We start from the raw sequence: 18,354 nt of genomic DNA on the forward strand, positions 1-18,354 counted from the left end.
AGCCAATGTTGAACTGGTTTCTACTGATAATGTCAAGACTTATACAGTGCAATTCTTTAATGCAGATGGAACCGTGACAACAAGAAAAGTTAGTATGACTCCCACAAAGTCAATAAGATAAATGGTTTTCAGTTTACTCTATCTTCATCAATAAGAAGATTCAATTGCTGCTTATATGGTCATTTAAACTTAAATACTGTTACCTTGAACATATATAAACTTCTATTTTTCTGTTTTGTAGGTGAAAGTTGGCGAAAAGGCCATAAGTGTTGGAACTAAACCTGACGTGAGAAAAGTGAATGTAATAATCACACCGGATGACAAAGAAGATTCTTACAAACCTGTACAGCTACAATTGAGTGTCCATGCTTGTTTTGAAGTCAGTAAGTAAAGAAGAGACATAAGTGTTTTAACTGCAGAAGTATATCTCATTAATTTAACAATCACATAGTCTACTTTTTCTGTTTAATATCTTGGCGTACCGTTTTAAATAAACCATAGATACAAAAATAAGTATGATAAATAAGTATACAAGGTCGTAGTCGATAAACTGTCATCCAAAGGATGTTTGAAATGTTCTCGTCTGAAATCGTTGAAAACTGTTCACATATTGTTTGTATCATTTTGTCAGTTTCCACGACTATTCCAAGTACAACAACAGTTCCACAGACACCGTCTTCAGCAGTAATTACTACAGCCGTGGTTTCACCCACACCTACAGCTACACCTGAAATTATAACTGAAACTACTCAAACAATTAAAGGTATTTTTTTCAAAAAATCTTTATAGTTTTATTGGCATTTTCTGAAAGATGTTAATAGCTGCCTTGAGCTTTATTTAAGTGAATGATTACTAATCAAAATGATGATCATTAATGTTAAACATTTTACAAGGATATTTAAGAAAGACATTTAATCTTGCAACATTGTTGAATAATATGATGAGAAAACAGGTGAAAAGTATTCAGTTAATTGTTCTATCTTATTTGACTTTTTGAATAATTATTTTGCAGTAACAAGTGAAAAAGTTACAACACCAACTCTAGTGTCAACGACAAGTCCATCTCCTGGAATTTCAATTACTTGTGAGTTTGATTTTTTGAGAGTTTGATGTACTATTGGTTTGTTCTATTTTGGCACGATTACAACATAATTGCTAAAATGTTTTCAACAGGAGACACTAGCCTGCCAGTACACCGGATCATGCTGCTTTTTGAGTTAATGCAATTCCCTCATTTAGTTGTTTTATATTCCTTTATTTGTATTGTCTTAATGAAGTTATGAGAGTTTAACATACGTTAATTACTGTTGTTTTGTATTTATGAATGAAACTCGAGTTACTTTTCTCTTTTCACAGTGTTAATGCATGAATTATAACATAGTTTGATAAGTGGTTACATGCTGATATATTTCTTCTGTAGCAATAGAGACAACAACCCCCATTTGTGAAGAAACAGATGGAATGGATTCAATAACAACAATACCTTCAACTGAAATTACAACAAATGACAAGAAAGGAGAAATTGAAAATCTGCGACCTTCCTCTAAGACACCATTTAAAAGTTCTGAGGAAAAATTAGTTATAGAATACGTGCCTTCGAAGACAAGACCAATAGCCAATGTTGAACTGGTTTCTACTGATAATGTCAAGACTTATACAGTGCAATTCTTTAATGCAGATGGAACCGTGACAACAAGAAAGGTTAGTATGACTCCCACAAAGTCAATAAGATAAATGGTTTTCAGTTTACTCTATCTTCATTAATAAGAAGATTCAATTGCTGCTTATATGGTCATTGAAATTTAAATACTGTTGCCTTGAAAATATATAAACTTTTATTGTTCTGTTTTGTAGGTGAAAGTTGGCGAAAAGGCCATAAGTGTTGGAACTAAACCTGACGTGAGAAAAGTGAATGTAATAATCACACCGGATGACAAAGAAGATTCTTACAAACCTGTACAGCTACAATTGAGTGTCCATGCTTGTTTTGAAGTCAGTAAGTAAAGAAGAGACATAAGTGTTTTAACTGCAGAAGTATATCTCATTAATTTAACAATCACATAGTCTACTTTTTCTGTATAATATCTTGGCGTACCTTTTTAAATAAATCATAGGTACAAAAATAAGTATGATGAATAAATATACAAGGTCGTAGTCGAAAAACTGTCATCCAAAGGATGTTTGAAATGTTCTCGTCTGAAATCGTTGGAAACTGTTCACATATTGTTTGTATCATTTTGTCAGTTTCCACGACTATTCCAAGTACAACAACAGTTCCACAGACACCGTCTTCAGCAGCAATTACTACAGCCGTGGTTTCACCCACACCTACAGCTACACCTGAAATTATAACTGAAACTACTCAAACAATTAAAGGTATTTTTTTTCAAAAAATCTTTATAGTTTTATTGGCATTTTCTGAAAGATGTTAATAGCTGCCTTGAGCTTTATTTAAGTGAATGATTACTAATCAAAATGATGGTCATTAATGTTAAACATTTTACAAGGATATTTAAGAAAGACATTTAATCTTGTAACATTGTTGAATAATATGATGTGAAAACAGGTGAAAATTATTCAGTTAATTGTTCTGTCTTATTTGACTTTTTGAATAATCATTTTTCAGTAACAAGTGAAAAAGTTACAACACCAACTCTAGTGTCAACGACAAGTCCATCTCCTGGAATTTCAATTACTTGTGAGTTTGATTTTTTGAGAGTTTGATGTACTATTGGTTTGTTCTATTTTGGCACGATTACAACATAATTGCTAAAATGTTTTCAACAGGAGACACTAGCCTGCCAGTACACCGGATCATGCTGCTTTTTGAGTTAATGCAATTCCCTCATTTAGTTGTTTTATATTCCTTTATTTGTATTGTCTTAATGAAGTTATGAGAGTTTAACATACGTTAATTACTGTTGTTTTGTATTTATGAATGAAACTCGAGTTACTTTTCTCTTTTCACAGTGTTAATGCATGAATTATAACATAGTTTGATAAGTGGTTACATGCTGATATATTTCTTCTGTAGCAATAGAGACAACAACCCCCATTTGTGAAGAAACAGATGGAATGGATTCAATAACAACAATACCTTCAACTGAAATTACAACAAATGACAAGAAAGGAGAAATTGAAAATCTGCGACCTTCCTCTAAGACACCATTTAAAAGTTCTGAGGAAAAATTAGTTATAGAATACGTGCCTTCGAAGACAAGACCAATAGCCAATGTTGAACTGGTTTCTACTGATAATGTCAAGACTTATACAGTGCAATTCTTTAATGCAGATGGAACCGTGACAACAAGAAAAGTTAGTATGACTCCCACAAAGTCAATAAGATAAATGGTTTTCAGTTTACTCTATCTTCATTAATAAGAAGATTCAATTGCTGCTTATATGGTCATTGAAATTTAAATACTGTTGCCTTGAAAATATATAAACTTTTATTGTTCTGTTTTGTAGGTGAAAGTTGGCGAAAAGGCCATAAGTGTTGGAACTAAACCTGACGTGAGAAAAGTGAATGTAATAATCACACCGGATGACAAAGAAGATTCTTACAAACCTGTACAGCTACAATTGAGTGTCCATGCTTGTTTTGAAGTCAGTAAGTAAAGAAGAGACATAAGTGTTTTAACTGCAGAAGTATATCTCATTAATTTAACAATCACATAGTCTACTTTTTCTGTATAATATCTTGGCGTACCTTTTTTAAAAAACCATAGGTACAAAAATAAGTATGATAAATAAATATACAAGGTCGTAGTCGAAAAACTGTCATCCAAAGAATGTTTGAAATGTTCTCGTCTGAAATCGTTGAAAACTGTTCACATATTGTTTGTATCATTTTGTCAGTTTCCACGACTATTCCAAGTACAACAACAGTTCCACAGACACCGTCTTCAGCAGTAATTTCTACAGCCGTGGTTTCACCCACACCTACAGCTACACATGAAATTATAACTGAAACTATTCAAACAATTAAAGGTATTTTTTTCAAAAAATCTTTATAGTTTTATTGGCATTTTCTGAAAGATGTTAATAGCTGCCTTGAGCTTTATTTAAGTGAATGATTACTAATCAAAATGATGATCAGTAATGTTAAACATTGTACAAGGATATTTAAAAAAGACATTTAATTTCGTAACATTGTTGAATAATATGATGTGAAAACAGGTGAAAATTATTCAGTTAATTGTTCTGTCTTATTTGACTTTTTGAATAATCATTTTTCAGTTACAAGTGAAAAAGTTACAACACCAACTCTACTGTCAACGACAAGTCCATATCCTGGAATTTCAATTACTTGTAAGTTTGATTTTTGAAGAGTTTGTTGTACTATTTGTTTGTTTTATTTTGGCACGATTACAACATAATTGCTAAAACGTTTTCAACAGGAGACACTTAGCCTGCAAGTACACCGGATCATGCTGCTTTTTGAGTTAATGCAATTCCCTCATTTAGTTGTTTTATATTCCTTTATTTGTATTGTCTTAATGAAGTTATGAGAGTTTAACATACGTTAATTACTGTTGTTTTGTATTTATGAATGAAACTCGAGTTACTTTTCTCTTTTCACAGTGTTTATGCATGAATTATAACATAGTTTGATAAGTGGTTACATGCTGATATATTTCTTCTGTAGCAATAGAGACAACAACCCCCATTTGTGAAGAAACAGATGGAATGGATTCAATAACAACAATACCTTCAACTGAAATTACAACAAATGACAAGAAAGGAGAAATTGAAAATCTGCGACCTTCCTCTAAGACACCATTTAAAAGTTCTGAGGAAAAACTAGTTATAGAATACGTGCCTTCGAAGACAAGACCAATAGCCAATGTTGAACTGGTTTTTACTGATAATGTCAAGACTTATACAGTGCAATTCTTTAATGCAGATGGAACCGTCACAACAAAAAAGGTTAGTATGACTCCTAGAAATCAATAGTATTAACGGTTTCCAGTTTACTATTTCGTCATCAAAAACAAAATTTAATTGCTGCAAATATGGTCAGTGAAAATTGAATACTTTGCCTTGAAAATATTTAAACTTTTATTGTTCTGTTTTGTAGGTGAAAGTTGGCGAAAAAGCTACAAGTGTTGGAACTAAACCTGACGTGAGAAAAGTGAATGTAATAATCAAACCAGATGACAAAGAAGATTCTTACAAACCTGTACAACTACAATTGAGTGTCCATGCCTGTTTTGAAGTCAGTAAGTAAGAAATATAAACAGGCGTTTTAACTGCAGATGTATATCTGTTTAGATAAACCGTCGTATAGTCTATTTGTCTGTTAAGTATCTTAGTTTGCTTTGTTAAGATTAGACGTTACGTACAGAAATAATTATGATCAATTTGAATACATGGGCGAGGTGGTTCCAAAGGGTGTTTAAAAGTTGCTTGTCTAAAATAATTGAATGCTGATCAAGTTTTGTTCAATTAATAATTTCAGTTTCTACGACAATTCCAAGTACAACAACAGTTCCACAGACACCTGTTTCAGCAGTAATTACTACAGCCAAGGTTACAGAAACACCTACAGCTTCACCCGAAATTACAACTGAAACTATTCAAACATTAAGCGGTAATTATTAAAAAAACAACTTTCATTGTGTTGAAGGTATTTTCTAATTGATTATATAAGCAGCCTGAAGTTATATCTAAGTAAATGATTACTAATCAAAATGAGGGTCATTAATGGTTAATATTTTACAAGGATATTTGTGAAAGAAATTTAAAGCTGAAACATTTGTTAAATAAAAAGATGCGAAAACAATTGAAAACGTTTTAGTTGTCTGCTATACTTGACTTTCAATAATCATTTTTCAGTAACAAGCGGAAAAGTTACAACACCAACTCTAGTGTCAATGACAAGTCCATCTCCTGGAATTTCAATTACTTGTAAGTTTGATTTTTTCAGTTTTTCTTGTAATATTTGTTTGTTTTATTTGCGCACATTTACATCATAATTGCTGATTTGTTTTTTCGACAGTTGACAATTAGCTTGTCAATACAACAGATCATGCTCCTTAGTGAGTTGATGCCATTGTCTCATCTTTTTGTGTTGTATTCCTTGATTTGTATTGTCTTAATGGAGTTATGAGATTTTAACATAGGTTAACTACTGTTGTTTTGATTTTTTTCAATGAAACTCGAGTTACTTTTCTCTTCTCATAGTGTTTATGTATGAACTATAATACTAGTTTGATAAGTGGTTACATGCTGCAATATTTCTTCTGTAGCAATAGCAACAACAACCCCCATTTGTGAAGAAACAGATGGAATGGATTCAATAACAACCATACCTTCAACTGAAATTACATCAAATGACAAGAAAGGAGAAATTGAAAATCTGCGACCTTCCTCTAAGACACCATTTAAAAGTTCTGAAGAAAAACTGGTTATAGAATACGTGCCTACGAAGACAAGACCAATAGCCAATGTTGAACTGGTTTCTACTGATAATGTTAAGACTTATACAGTGCAATTCTTTAATGCAGATGGAACCGTCACAACAAAAAAGGTTAGTATGACTCCTAGAAATCAATAGTATTAACGGTTTCCAGTTTACTATTTCGTCATCAAAAACAAAATTTAATTGCTGCAAATATGGTCAGTGAAACTTGAATACTTTGCCTTGTAAGTCTGTAAACTTTATTTTTTGTCTGTTCTGTAGGTGAAAGTTGGCGAAAAAGCTACAAGTGTTGGAACTAAACCTGACGTGAGAAAAGTGAATGTAATAATCACACCAGATGACAAAGAAGATTCTTACAAACCTATACAACTACAATTGAGTGTCCATGCCTGTTTTGAAGTCAGTAAGTAAGAAATACACACAGGCGTTTTAACTGCAGATGTATATCTGTTTAAATAAACCGTCGTGTAGTCTATTTGTCTGTTAAGTATCTTACTTTGTTAAGATTAGACGTTACGTACAGAAATAATTATGAGCAATTTGAATACATGGGCGAGGTGGTTTCAATGGGTTTTTAAAAGTTTCTTGTCTAAAATAATTGAATGCTGATCAAGTTTTGTTTAATTAATAATTTCAGTTTCTACGACAATTCCAAGTACAACAACAGTTCCACAGACACCTGTTTCAGCAGTAATTACTACAGCCAAGGTTACAGAAACACCTACAGCTTCACCCGAAATTACAACTGAAACTATTCAAACATTAAGCGGTAATTATTAAAAAAACAACTTCCATTGTGTTGAAGGTATTTTCTAATTGATTATATAAGCAGCCTAAAGTTATATCTAAGTAAATGATTACTAATCAAAATGAGGGTCATTAATGGTTAATATTTTACAAGGATATTTGTGAAAGAAATTTAAAGCTGAAACATTTGTTAAATAAAAAGATGCGAAAACAATTGAAAACGTTTTAGTTGTCTGCTATACTTGACTTTCAATAATCATTTTTCAGTAACAAGCGGAAAAGTTACAACACCAACTCTAGTGTCAACGACAAGTCCATCTCCTGGAATTTCAATTACTTGTAAGTTTGATTTTTTCAGTTTTTCTTGTAATATTTGTTTGTTTTATTTGCGCACATTTACATCATAATTGCTGATTTGTTTTTTCGACAGTTGACAATTAGCTTGTCAATACAACAGATCATGCTCCTTAGTGAGTTGATGCCATTGTCTCATCTTTTTGTGTTGTATTCCTTGATTTGTATTGTCTTAATGGAGTTATGAGATTTTAACATAGGTTAACTACTGTTGTTTTGATTTTTTTCAATGAAACTCGAGTTACTTTTCTCTTCTCATAGTGTTTATGTATGAACTATAATACTAGTTTGATAAGTGGTTACATGCTGCAATATTTCTTCTGTAGCAATAGCAACAACAACCCCCATTTGTGAAGAAACAGATGGAATGGATTCAATAACAACCATACCTTCAACTGAAATTACAACAAATGACAAGAAAGGAGAAATTGAAAATCTGCGACCTTCCTCTAAGACACCATTTAAAAGTTCTGAAGAAAAACTGGTTATAGAATACGTGCCTACGAAGACAAGACCAATAGCCAATGTTGAACTGGTTTCTACTGATAATGTTAAGACTTATACAGTGCAATTCTTTAATGCAGATGGAACCGTCACAACAAAAAAGGTTAGTATGACTCCTAGAAATCAATAGTATTAACGGTTTCCAGTTTACTATTTCGTCATCAAAAACAAAATTTAATTGCTGCAAATATGGTCAGTGAAACTTGAATACTTTGCCTTGTAAGTCTGTAAACTTTATTTTTTGTCTGTTCTGTAGGTGAAAGTTGGCGAAAAAGCTACAAGTGTTGGAACTAAACCTGACGTGAGAAAAGTGAATGTAATAATCACACCAGATGACAAAGAAGATTCTTACAAACCTATACAACTACAATTGAGTGTCCATGCCTGTTTTGAAGTCAGTAAGTAAGAAATACACACAGGCGTTTTAACTGCAGATGTATATCTGTTTAAATAAACCGTCGTGTAGTCTATTTGTCTGTTAAGTATCTTACTTTGTTAAGATTAGACGTTACGTACAGAAATAATTATGAGCAATTTGAATACATGGGCGAGGTGTTTTCAAAGGGTTTTTAAAAGTTTCTTGTCTAAAATAATTGAATGCTGATCAAGTTTTGTTTAATTAATAATTTCAGTTTCTACGACAATTCCAAGTACAACAACAGTTCCACAGACACCTGTTTCAGCAGTAATTACTACAGCCAAGGTTACAGAAACACCTACAGCTTCACCCGAAATTACAACTGAAACTATTCAAACATTAAGCGGTAATTATTAAAAAAACAACTTCCATTGTGTTGAAGGTATTTTCTAATTGATTATATAAGCAGCCTAAAGTTATATCTAAGTAAATGATTACTAATCAAAATGAGGGTCATTAATGGTTAATATTTTACAAGGATATTTGTGAAAGAAATTTAAAGTTGAAACATTTGTTAAATAAAAAGATGCGAAAACAATTGAAAACGTTTTAGTTGTCTGCTATACTTGACTTTCAATAATCATTTTTCAGTAACAAGCGGAAAAGTTACAACACCAACTCTAGTGTCAACGACAAGTCCATCTCCTGGAATTTCAATTACTTGTAAGTTTGATATTTTCAGTTTTTCTTGTAATATTTGTTTGTTTTATTTGCGCACATTTACATCATAATTGCTGATTTGTTTTTTCGACAGTTGACAATTAGCTTGTCAATACAACAGATCATGCTCCTTAGTGAGTTGATGCCATTGTCTCATCTTTTTGTGTTGTATTCCTTGATTTGTATTGTCTTAATGGAGTTATGAGATTTTAATATAGGTTAACTACTGTTGTTTTGATTTTTTTCAATGAAACTCGAGTTACTTTTCTCTTCTCATAGTGTTTATGTGTGAACTATAATACTAGTTTGATAAGTGGTTACATGCTGAAATATTTCTTCTGTAGCAATAGCAACAACAACCCCCATTTGTGAAGAAACAGATGGAATGGATTCAATAACAACCATACCTTCAACTGAAATTACAACAAATGACAAGAAAGGAGAAATTGAAAATCTGCGACCTTCCTCTAAGACACCATTTAAAAGTTCTGAAGAAAAACTAGTTATAGAATACGTGCCTACGAAGACAAGACCAATAGCCAATGTTGAACTGGTTTCTACTGATAATGTTAAGACTTATACAGTGCAATTCTTTAATGCAGATGGAACCGTCACAACAAAAAAGGTTAGTATGACTCCTAGAAATCAATAGTATTAACGGTTTCCAGTTTACTATTTCGTCATCAAAAACAAAATTTAATTGTACAATTAAATGAGACTTACCTTAAGTCGAAATTTGATTGTAATTTTGTTGAACTTATTTATGCTGAGAGTTAACATGAGATGCGCACGCAGATCGTAGAGGTCACTTTTCAGAGAATGTAACAGAGCACATAAGCACATGATACACCGAAAGAACTGGGTGGGAATACGAGTGATAGGGAGGGCATGTTAACTCTCAGCATAAATAGGTTCAACAAAATTACAATCAAATTTCGACTTAAGGTAAGTCTCATTTAATTGTACAATTTTATTGAACCTATATGCTGAGAGTACCATGAGATTTAAGAGATATGTGATCTGTTACTCATGTTCACTGTAATTTATTACAGCCATATCAATCATGATTTATTTATAGGCTTTAAAAACACAAGATGTTGTATCAACTTTGTATTCTATCAAAGTACAAAAGTAAATTAAATCAAACATACATTGACAAATATATGCAACTGTTATGTTAAATTTTTATAATGTCATTGATTGTAAATCTAACATATGTATTATCATTATTATGTTATACATGAGACTTATCAGAATTTGATAACATATGACTTCTCAAAACCTTCACACTATAATTATCATTATAATTTTGTTTAGATACAGGTTTATCATAACATTTCCTGAATGTTGATGCATTTGACCAACCTGCCGCTTTTAAAATTGTATCAATTGAAGTAGCACACCGTAGTGCTGCAGATGTACTTGCTGATCTAGTACTATGTGGTTTATAAATAGTTATGTCTACACCAGCCGTTTGCAATACAATTTTAACCCAACGTCCAAGGGTGTCTTTAGACACATGAGAGTATGGTTTTATACAGCTCAAGATTAACTTTTGAGTTTTCCGAAAACATGATGTTCTAACTAAATACTCTTTTAGCACAGTTACAATACACAGACTTTTATCTTCAATAAAAGCTGGCAACTCCATTGGTTGTAAATGCCTCCCTGGCTTTGAACATTTTAATAAACTTCTCACATCTATATATATGTTACTATCTGTAACAGTTATATCATCTAAATCTAAGCTATGAATGGTTTGTAACCTTTGACCTGTTAACAATAATAGCAGTGTAACTAGCTTATAGGATAAAACACGCAAAGATAACATATAAACTGGTGTTAATGTCTTCAAATATTTAAGCACGACTTCAACATCCAAGGTTCTTTGATATCTGGGTAATGATGGTTTAAGATTGAATATGCCTTTCAGAAATCGCTTAACCAATGGCCATTGTCCAACAGTTTTCTCTTGATTTACAGACATAAACGAAGATAACATACTTCTGGCAGTATTAATAGCACTGTAACCTAAACCTATTTCATATAACGAAGTTAAAAATTCTAAAACATTTAACTCAGAGGCTTTAAATGAATTAATTTTCCGTTCACTGCAAAATAACAACCATCTTTTGAAATATGTCCAATATTGTTGTCGAGTAGCTGGTTTCCAAGATGCAATGATGATTTCAGAAGATTCTTTTGATAATCCATAATTTTGCAAGATTTCCCCGATATCCTGAAAACTGCTAATCGCAATTTCACTAAATGATGCTCCTTTGTTGGATTCTGGGGTTGATACAGAAGATTTTTTCGATTGTTTATTATGAATGACTGTGCCACAATCCGATGAAGTATTTGTGGAAACCAGTTCTGAGTGTTCCACAATGGTGCCACTAATGTCATGTCTGCTTGATCCTGGTCCACCTTTTGCAATATCTTCCCAATCAGACTGAAAGGTGAAAAACAATAACAATTAATGTTACTCCATTTTACAGAAAAAGCATCTACTGCTTCAGCATATTTATCAGGCAAATAAGAGAAATAACGTGGTAATTGATGATTAAATTTTGATGCAAATAAATCCACATCATGTGGTCCAAATAAACAATCAATAATATTAAAAACATCATGATGCAATTTCCACTCAATATCCACATTTATTGATCTTGATAGCCTATCTGCTTCTATATTAGCAACTCCTGGCAAATGACAAGCAGTAACCCAAATTTTCCTTTGTATACACCAAATCCACAATTCCTTTGTCAAATTGTTTAACTTTACAATGCGGCCACCCATTTTATTAATCTAATTCACTGCGACCATGTTATCTAGATACACTTTTACATGAATGTTGTTTCTTGACGAACAAACCCAAATTAATGCTAATAATGCTGCCTTAAGCTCTAAAAAATTAATATGGTGTTTCTGTTCTTCATATGACCAAAACCCTTTGGTTTCGAACAATGTATCTTGCACAACTGCACCCCAACCAGTGTTTGAACTATCAGTGTTAAGAATAAATTGCGGATCTATTAAAGTCATTGGCTTGAAACTACTATTTATATTATTAACCCACCAATTTAAATCTGAAATATTTCCATCTGACAAAGTCATTTTTGCATCAACATTTCCATAATTTTGTTTTAACAATAAATCTTTTGTAATTTCTAAAGACTTTATATATAATGGTGCATACTGTACACCTGGTTCTGTTGCTACTAATTTTCCAATAACTTGTGCAAACTCTCTTATTGTAATCTCTTCCTTGAGAATTAACCGACTACATAATTTAATTATATTGTCCGCCTTTTCTTTTGTTACTCTAATACACATTGTTATTGAATTAATCACAAAACCCAAAAATACAATAATTTGAGTAGGTTGAAGTACAGATTTATCTGGGTGTATGGTAAAACCAAGATGATCTAATAATTGTACTATATTACTTTGACATCCAGAAAAGGTCTTGCACACAAGTAAACTATCATCAATATATGGTGTGTTGCAATGTCCTTTACTTCTCAGTTTAGAAAATACAACTTTTAAAATTTTTGTGAAAATTCGCGGTGCTGTTGTTAATCCATTTGGCAAACAAGTGTATTCATACAGAACACCATTCCAATAAAATCTAAGATATTTCCTATCTTTTTCATTGATGCTAACAGAATAATATGCATCTTTTAAATCAACAGAACCAAACCAGCAATTTTGTGTAATGTTTGTTATTGCTGTTTTAAAAGTTTCCATTTTAAAATGTATTTGTTCAATATCAAGGTTTAACTGTTTTAAATTTAAAATTACTCGATAAGTGCCATCTTTCTTGGGTCTCACAAAAATATTTGAAACATACTGATCCTCAATTGGAGTAACAGGTTGAATAATTGTTTTTGAAATAAACTTATCTATTTCTTTTTGTACATATTCATTTTCTTCACTGCTGAATACAAGTGGGTGTGGCATTATAAGCTGTGTAGGAATGTTTTCAAATTCTAACTGATAACCTTTAATAATATTTAAAATCCAATAGTCAGATGTTAATTCCTTCCATCGATGAAAAAACTTTGAAATTTTCCCCCCAATAAAATTATTTGGAATATTTTGAAGTTTTATAGCAGTTAAGTCAATCAAGTGATCATTTGTACTTACACCACTATCAGAAATAACATGATCTACTTTTTGTCTTTGTTTTTCTTCTTGTTGAATGTCTTGCTGCGGTCTAAAAACCATCATCGTCATATTTTCTTGTTCTTTTGATTTTTTCCTTAATATCGTCCCCAAACAGCATGTCAGTGACTGGTGTGGTATCATCACATAGACCTTTATACTGGGGTTGAATATCCTCTTTAATGAAATTCCTTCGCCTGAAGGTTATTTCGCTATAACAAGCTTGAAATAGCTGGTACGTATCTCTGCACGTAACTGCATATGCTTGCAGTTCCTCTCTAGACATTCCTTCTTTCTTTGAAGATTTATCCACAAACATATCCATCATATACATCAATGGGCAAGCTGTTTTAGACAAGAGATTCTGTAATCGTTGTAATTTTATATCCACATCTTTATTTCGTAGTGACATTTGTTTCCAAATACCTACAATTATAATATAAATTTAGTATATATACACTAAAAAGTTTATAGGGTGTATATTATAATTCTACACAATATTCATACATGCACACATTTCTCATAATTATTGCGAGTTTTTAATCATATTTATAAAACTATATTATTTATTACATGTAAAGTATGGTTTGTTTTATAATAAATTGATTTGCACACTTGATTTTTCAAAAGATATGAATTTTATTAAAATGCAATTTAATTGCATTTAAAATCCTCACCTATGTTGACTCGTGGGACTTTTAGACTGCTCACATTGGCAGGCTTATCATATTTCTTTGTGAGGTCTTTGTATTTTTCTTCATTGACTCGTGTCCTCAGTCCCTGGTTCATGTATGAGGCTAAACCAGAATTAATTTTTGGACCGGTCTTTTCATCTGAACTAATGAAGTCTTTCATAGATTCCAAGACATTTTCATTTTCTGCCTTTTCAACATCCATTTCATCATGTTCATTCTCAGAACATGCTTCATCATCGCTATCGTAACTTTCGTCACTAGAAATATCTGAATATAATTCAGACGGTGCAGATATGTTTTTAGTTTGGTTATTGTTCATATCATTATCAAACAAACTGTCCAGTTGCGATTGGTAATCATCCTTTTTAGGTTTACTTTTAACGACCTTTCTTGGTCCGGCCATTGTTGCCGATTGTCTAGGATTTACCTTTGTTGAACTTTGTATAGGATCAGTTTTTGAATTCTGATTTTTCATCAAAGTTTAGATATACAACTGATTTTGCAGTAGCATATTGTAAATATCAAGTATAACCACTTCCGGAGTGTGAGTGACAGGAGCATTGCTCATGGCTCCTCCTCCTACATTAATGTTTTCAATGCTTGCTTGAAACCCACTAATATTGTTATCATAACCTGGCGAAATAAGTTGCCTGTGGTCATTCATAATACTAAAAATATTGTCACTTTTGGAACTAGTCTTGGCCGTGCCAGACAGTTCCGTTACCGAGTCAATGCTCGAATGTTCAGCCATTTCATTAACAAATGTTTGCTGACAACGTGACAAATTATCCATCACCAACTACATCGTTAGAATATTAATCCATCCAAAAACTATATCAAATCGTAAAGTTTGTATTCCAAATGTCACAAATATATTAAATTCCAGTTCAAAACAATTAAGATATCCATTATTTTCAAATAAACATAAGAGGGATAAATTCCATGACTTGACCTCATGCGACCAAATACGCTAGTGACCTCTACGATCTGCGTGCGCATCTCATGGTACTCTCAGCATATAGGTTCAATAAAATTGCTGCAAATATGGTCAGTGAAACTTGAATACTTTGCCTTGTAAGTCTGTAAACCTTATTTTTTGTCTGTTCTGTAGGTGAAAGTTGGCGAAAAAGCTACAAGTGTTGGAACTAAACCTGACGTGAGAAAAGTGAATGTAATAATCACACCAGATGACAAAGAAGATTCTTACAAACCTATACAACTACAATTGAGTGTCCATGCCTGTTTTGAAGTCAGTAAGTAAGAAATACACACAGGCGTTTTAACTGCAGATGTATATCTGTTTAAATAAACCGTCGTGTAGTCTATTTGTCTGTTAAGTATCTTAGTTTGCTTTGTTAAGATTAGACGTTACGTACAGAAATAATTATGATCAATTTGAATACATGGGCGAGGTGGTTCCAAAGGGTGTTTAAAAGTTGCTTGTCTAAAATAATTGAATGCTGATCAAGTTTTGTTTAATTAATAATTTCAGTTTCTACGACAATTCCAAGTACAACAACAGTTCCACAGACACCTGTTTCAGCAGTAATTACTACAGCCAAGGTTACAGAAACACCTACAGCTTCACCCGAAATTACAACTGAAACTATTCAAACATTAAGCGGTAATAATTAAAAAAAAAAACTTTCATTGTGTTGATGGTTTTTTTGATTGATTATATAAGCAGCCTAAAGTTATGTCTAAGTAAATGATTACTAATCAAAATGAGGGTCATTAATGGTTAATATTTTACAAGAATATTTGTGAAATAAATTTAAAGTTGAAACATTTGTTAAATAAAAAGATGCGAAAACAATTGAAAACGTTTTAGTTGTCTGCTATGCTTGACTTTCAATAATCATTTTTCAGTAACAAGCGGAAAAGTTACAACACCAACTCTAGTGTCAACGACAAGTCCATCTCCTGGAATTTTAATTACTTGTAAGTTTGATTTTTTTAGTTTTTCTTGTAATATTTGTTTGTTTGCGCACATTTACATCATAATTGCTGATTTGTTTTTTCGACAGTTGACAATTAGCTTGTCAATACAACAGATCATGCTCCTTAGTGAGTTGATGCCATTGTCTCATCTTTTTGTGTTGTATTCCTTGATTTGAATTGTCTTAATGGAGTTATGAGATTTTAACATAGGTTAACTACTGTTGTTTTGATTTTTTTCAATGAAACTCGAGTTACTTTTCTCTTCTCATAGTGTTTATGTATGAACTATAATACTAGTTTGATAAGTGGTGACATGCTGAAATATTTCTTCTGTAGCAATAGCAACAACAACCCCCATTTGTGAAGAAACAGATGGAATGGATTCAATAACAACCATACCTTCAACTGAAATTACAACAAATGACAAGAAAGGAGAAATTGAAAATCTGCGACCTTCCTCTAAGACACCATTTAAAAGTTCTGAAGAAAAACTGGTTATAGAATACGTGCCTACGAAGACAAGACCAATAGCCAATGTTGAACTGGTTTCTACTGATAATGTTAAGACTTATACAGTGCAATTCTTTAATGCAGATGGAACCGTCACAACAAAAAAGGTTAGTATGACTCCTAGAAATCAATAGTATTAACGGTTTCCAGTTTACTATTTCGTCATCAAAAACAAAATTTAATTGCTGCAAATATGGTCAGTGAAACTTGACTACTTTGCCTTGTAAGTCTGTAAACCTTATTTTTTGTCTGTTCTGTAGGTGAAAGTTGTCGAAAAAGCTACAAGTGTTGGAACTAAACCTGACGTGAGAAAAGTGAATGTAATAATCACACCAGATGACAAAGAAGATTCTTACAAACCTATACAACTACAATTGAGTGTCCATGCCTGTTTTGAAGTCAGTAAGTAAGAAATACACACAGGCGTTTTAACTGCAGATGTATATCTGTTTAAATAAACCGTCGTGTAGTCTATTTGTCTGTTAAGTATCTTAGTTTGCTTTGTTAAGATTAGACGTTACGTACAGAAATAATTATGATCAATTTGAATACATGGGCGAGGTGGTTCCGAAGGGTGTTTAAAAGTTGCTTGTCTAAAATAATTGAATGCTGATCAAGTTTTGTTTAATTAATAATTTCAGTTTCTACGACAATTCCAAGTACAACAACAGTTCCACAGACACCTGTTTCAGCAGTAATTACTACAGCCAAGGTTACAGAAACACCTACAGCTTCACCCGAAATTACAACTGAAACTATTCAAACATTAAGCGGTAATAATTAAAAAAAAAACTTTCATTGTGTTGATGGTTTTTTTGATTGATTATATAAGCAGCCTAAAGTTATATCTAAGTAAATGATTACTAATCAAAATGAGGGTCATTAATGGTAAATATTTTACAAGGATATTTGTGAAAGAAATTTAAAGTTGCGAAAACAATTGAAAACGTTTTAGTTGTCTGCTATACTTGACTTTCAATAATCATTTTTCAGTAACAAGCGGAAAAGTTACAACACCAACTCTAGTGTCAACGACAAGTCCATCTCCTGGAATTTCAATTACTTGTAAGTTTGATTTTTTCAGTTTTTCTTGTAATATTTGTTTGTTTGCGCACATTTACATCATAATTGCTGATTTGTTTTTTCGACAGTTGACAATTAGCTTGTCAATACAACAGATCATGCTCCTTAGTGAGTTGATGCCATTGTCTCATCATTTTGTGTTGTATTCCTTGATTTGTATTGTCTTAATGGAGTTATGAGATGTTAACATAGGTTAACTACTGTTGTTTTGATTTTTTTCAATGACACTCGAGTTACTTTTCTCTTCTCATAGTGTTTATGTATGAACTATAATACTAGTTTGATAAGTGGTGACATGCTGAAATATTTCCTCTGTAGCAATAGCAACAACAACCCCCATTTGTGAAGAAACAGATGGAATGGATTCAATAACAACCATACCTTCAACTGAAATTACAACAAATGACAAGAAAGGAGAAATTGAAAATCTGCGACCTTCCTCTAAGACACCATTTAAAAGTTCTGAAGAAAAACTGGTTATAGAATACGTGCCTACGAAGACAAGACCAATAGCCAATGTTGAACTGGTTTCTACTGATAATGTTAAGACTTATACAGTGCAATTCTTTAATGCAGATGGAACCGTGACAACAAAAAAGGTTAGTATGACTCCTAGAAATCAATAGTATTAACGGTTTCCAGTTTACTATTTCGTCATCAAAAACAAAATGTAATTGCTGCAAATATGGTCAGTGAAACTTGAATACTTTGCCTTGTAAGTCTGTAAACTTTATTTTGTCTGTTCTGTAGGTAAAAGTTGGCGGAAAAGCTACAAGTGTTGGAACTAAACCTGACGTGAGAAAAGTGAATGTAATAATCACACCAGATGACAAAGAAGATTCTTACAAACC

General features: G+C 32.2%; 3 protein-coding genes across 3 annotated transcripts in view; 1 reads left to right on the plus strand and 2 right to left on the minus strand.

The window, feature by feature from the left end:
- Positions 1–18,354, plus strand: part of LOC143065198 (uncharacterized) — a 280,683-nt gene that overhangs the window by 179,362 nt on the left and 82,967 nt on the right. The window lies entirely within an intron of this gene.
- LOC143065200 (uncharacterized) lies at positions 10,287–13,360 on the minus strand. The gene is made up of 2 exons (XM_076238620.1): positions 13,257–13,360; positions 10,287–11,559 (listed from the first exon to the last, which is right to left on the minus strand). The coding sequence occupies exons 1-2, from the start codon at positions 13,344–13,346 to the stop codon at positions 10,342–10,344; spliced, it is 1,308 nt and encodes a 435-aa protein (XP_076094735.1). The 5' UTR covers positions 13,347–13,360; the 3' UTR covers positions 10,287–10,341.
- LOC143065202 (uncharacterized) lies at positions 13,366–14,997 on the minus strand (the record flags this gene model as incomplete). Its single annotated transcript, XM_076238622.1, has 2 exons — positions 13,952–14,997; positions 13,366–13,700 (listed from the first exon to the last, which is right to left on the minus strand). Coding segments are annotated over exons 1-2 (828 nt in total), but the record flags the coding sequence as incomplete, so codon positions are not given.

This window comes from Mytilus galloprovincialis, chromosome 2 (assembly GCF_965363235.1).
Source record: "Mytilus galloprovincialis chromosome 2, xbMytGall1.hap1.1, whole genome shotgun sequence".
NCBI classification, from domain to species: domain Eukaryota; kingdom Metazoa; phylum Mollusca; class Bivalvia; order Mytilida; family Mytilidae; genus Mytilus; species Mytilus galloprovincialis.

What these genes read in the sequence shown, in the direction of transcription:
- LOC143065200 (XM_076238620.1), bottom strand. Translation starts at nt 13,346, where the DNA reads ATGACGATGATGGTTTTTAGACCGCAGCAAGACATTCAACAAGAAGAA. An exon ending in ATGTTATTTCTGATAGTGGT is followed by an intron (nt 11,560 to 13,256) that starts GTAAGTACAAAT and finishes TTCACCTTTCAG; the next exon opens with TCTGATTGGGAAGATATTGC.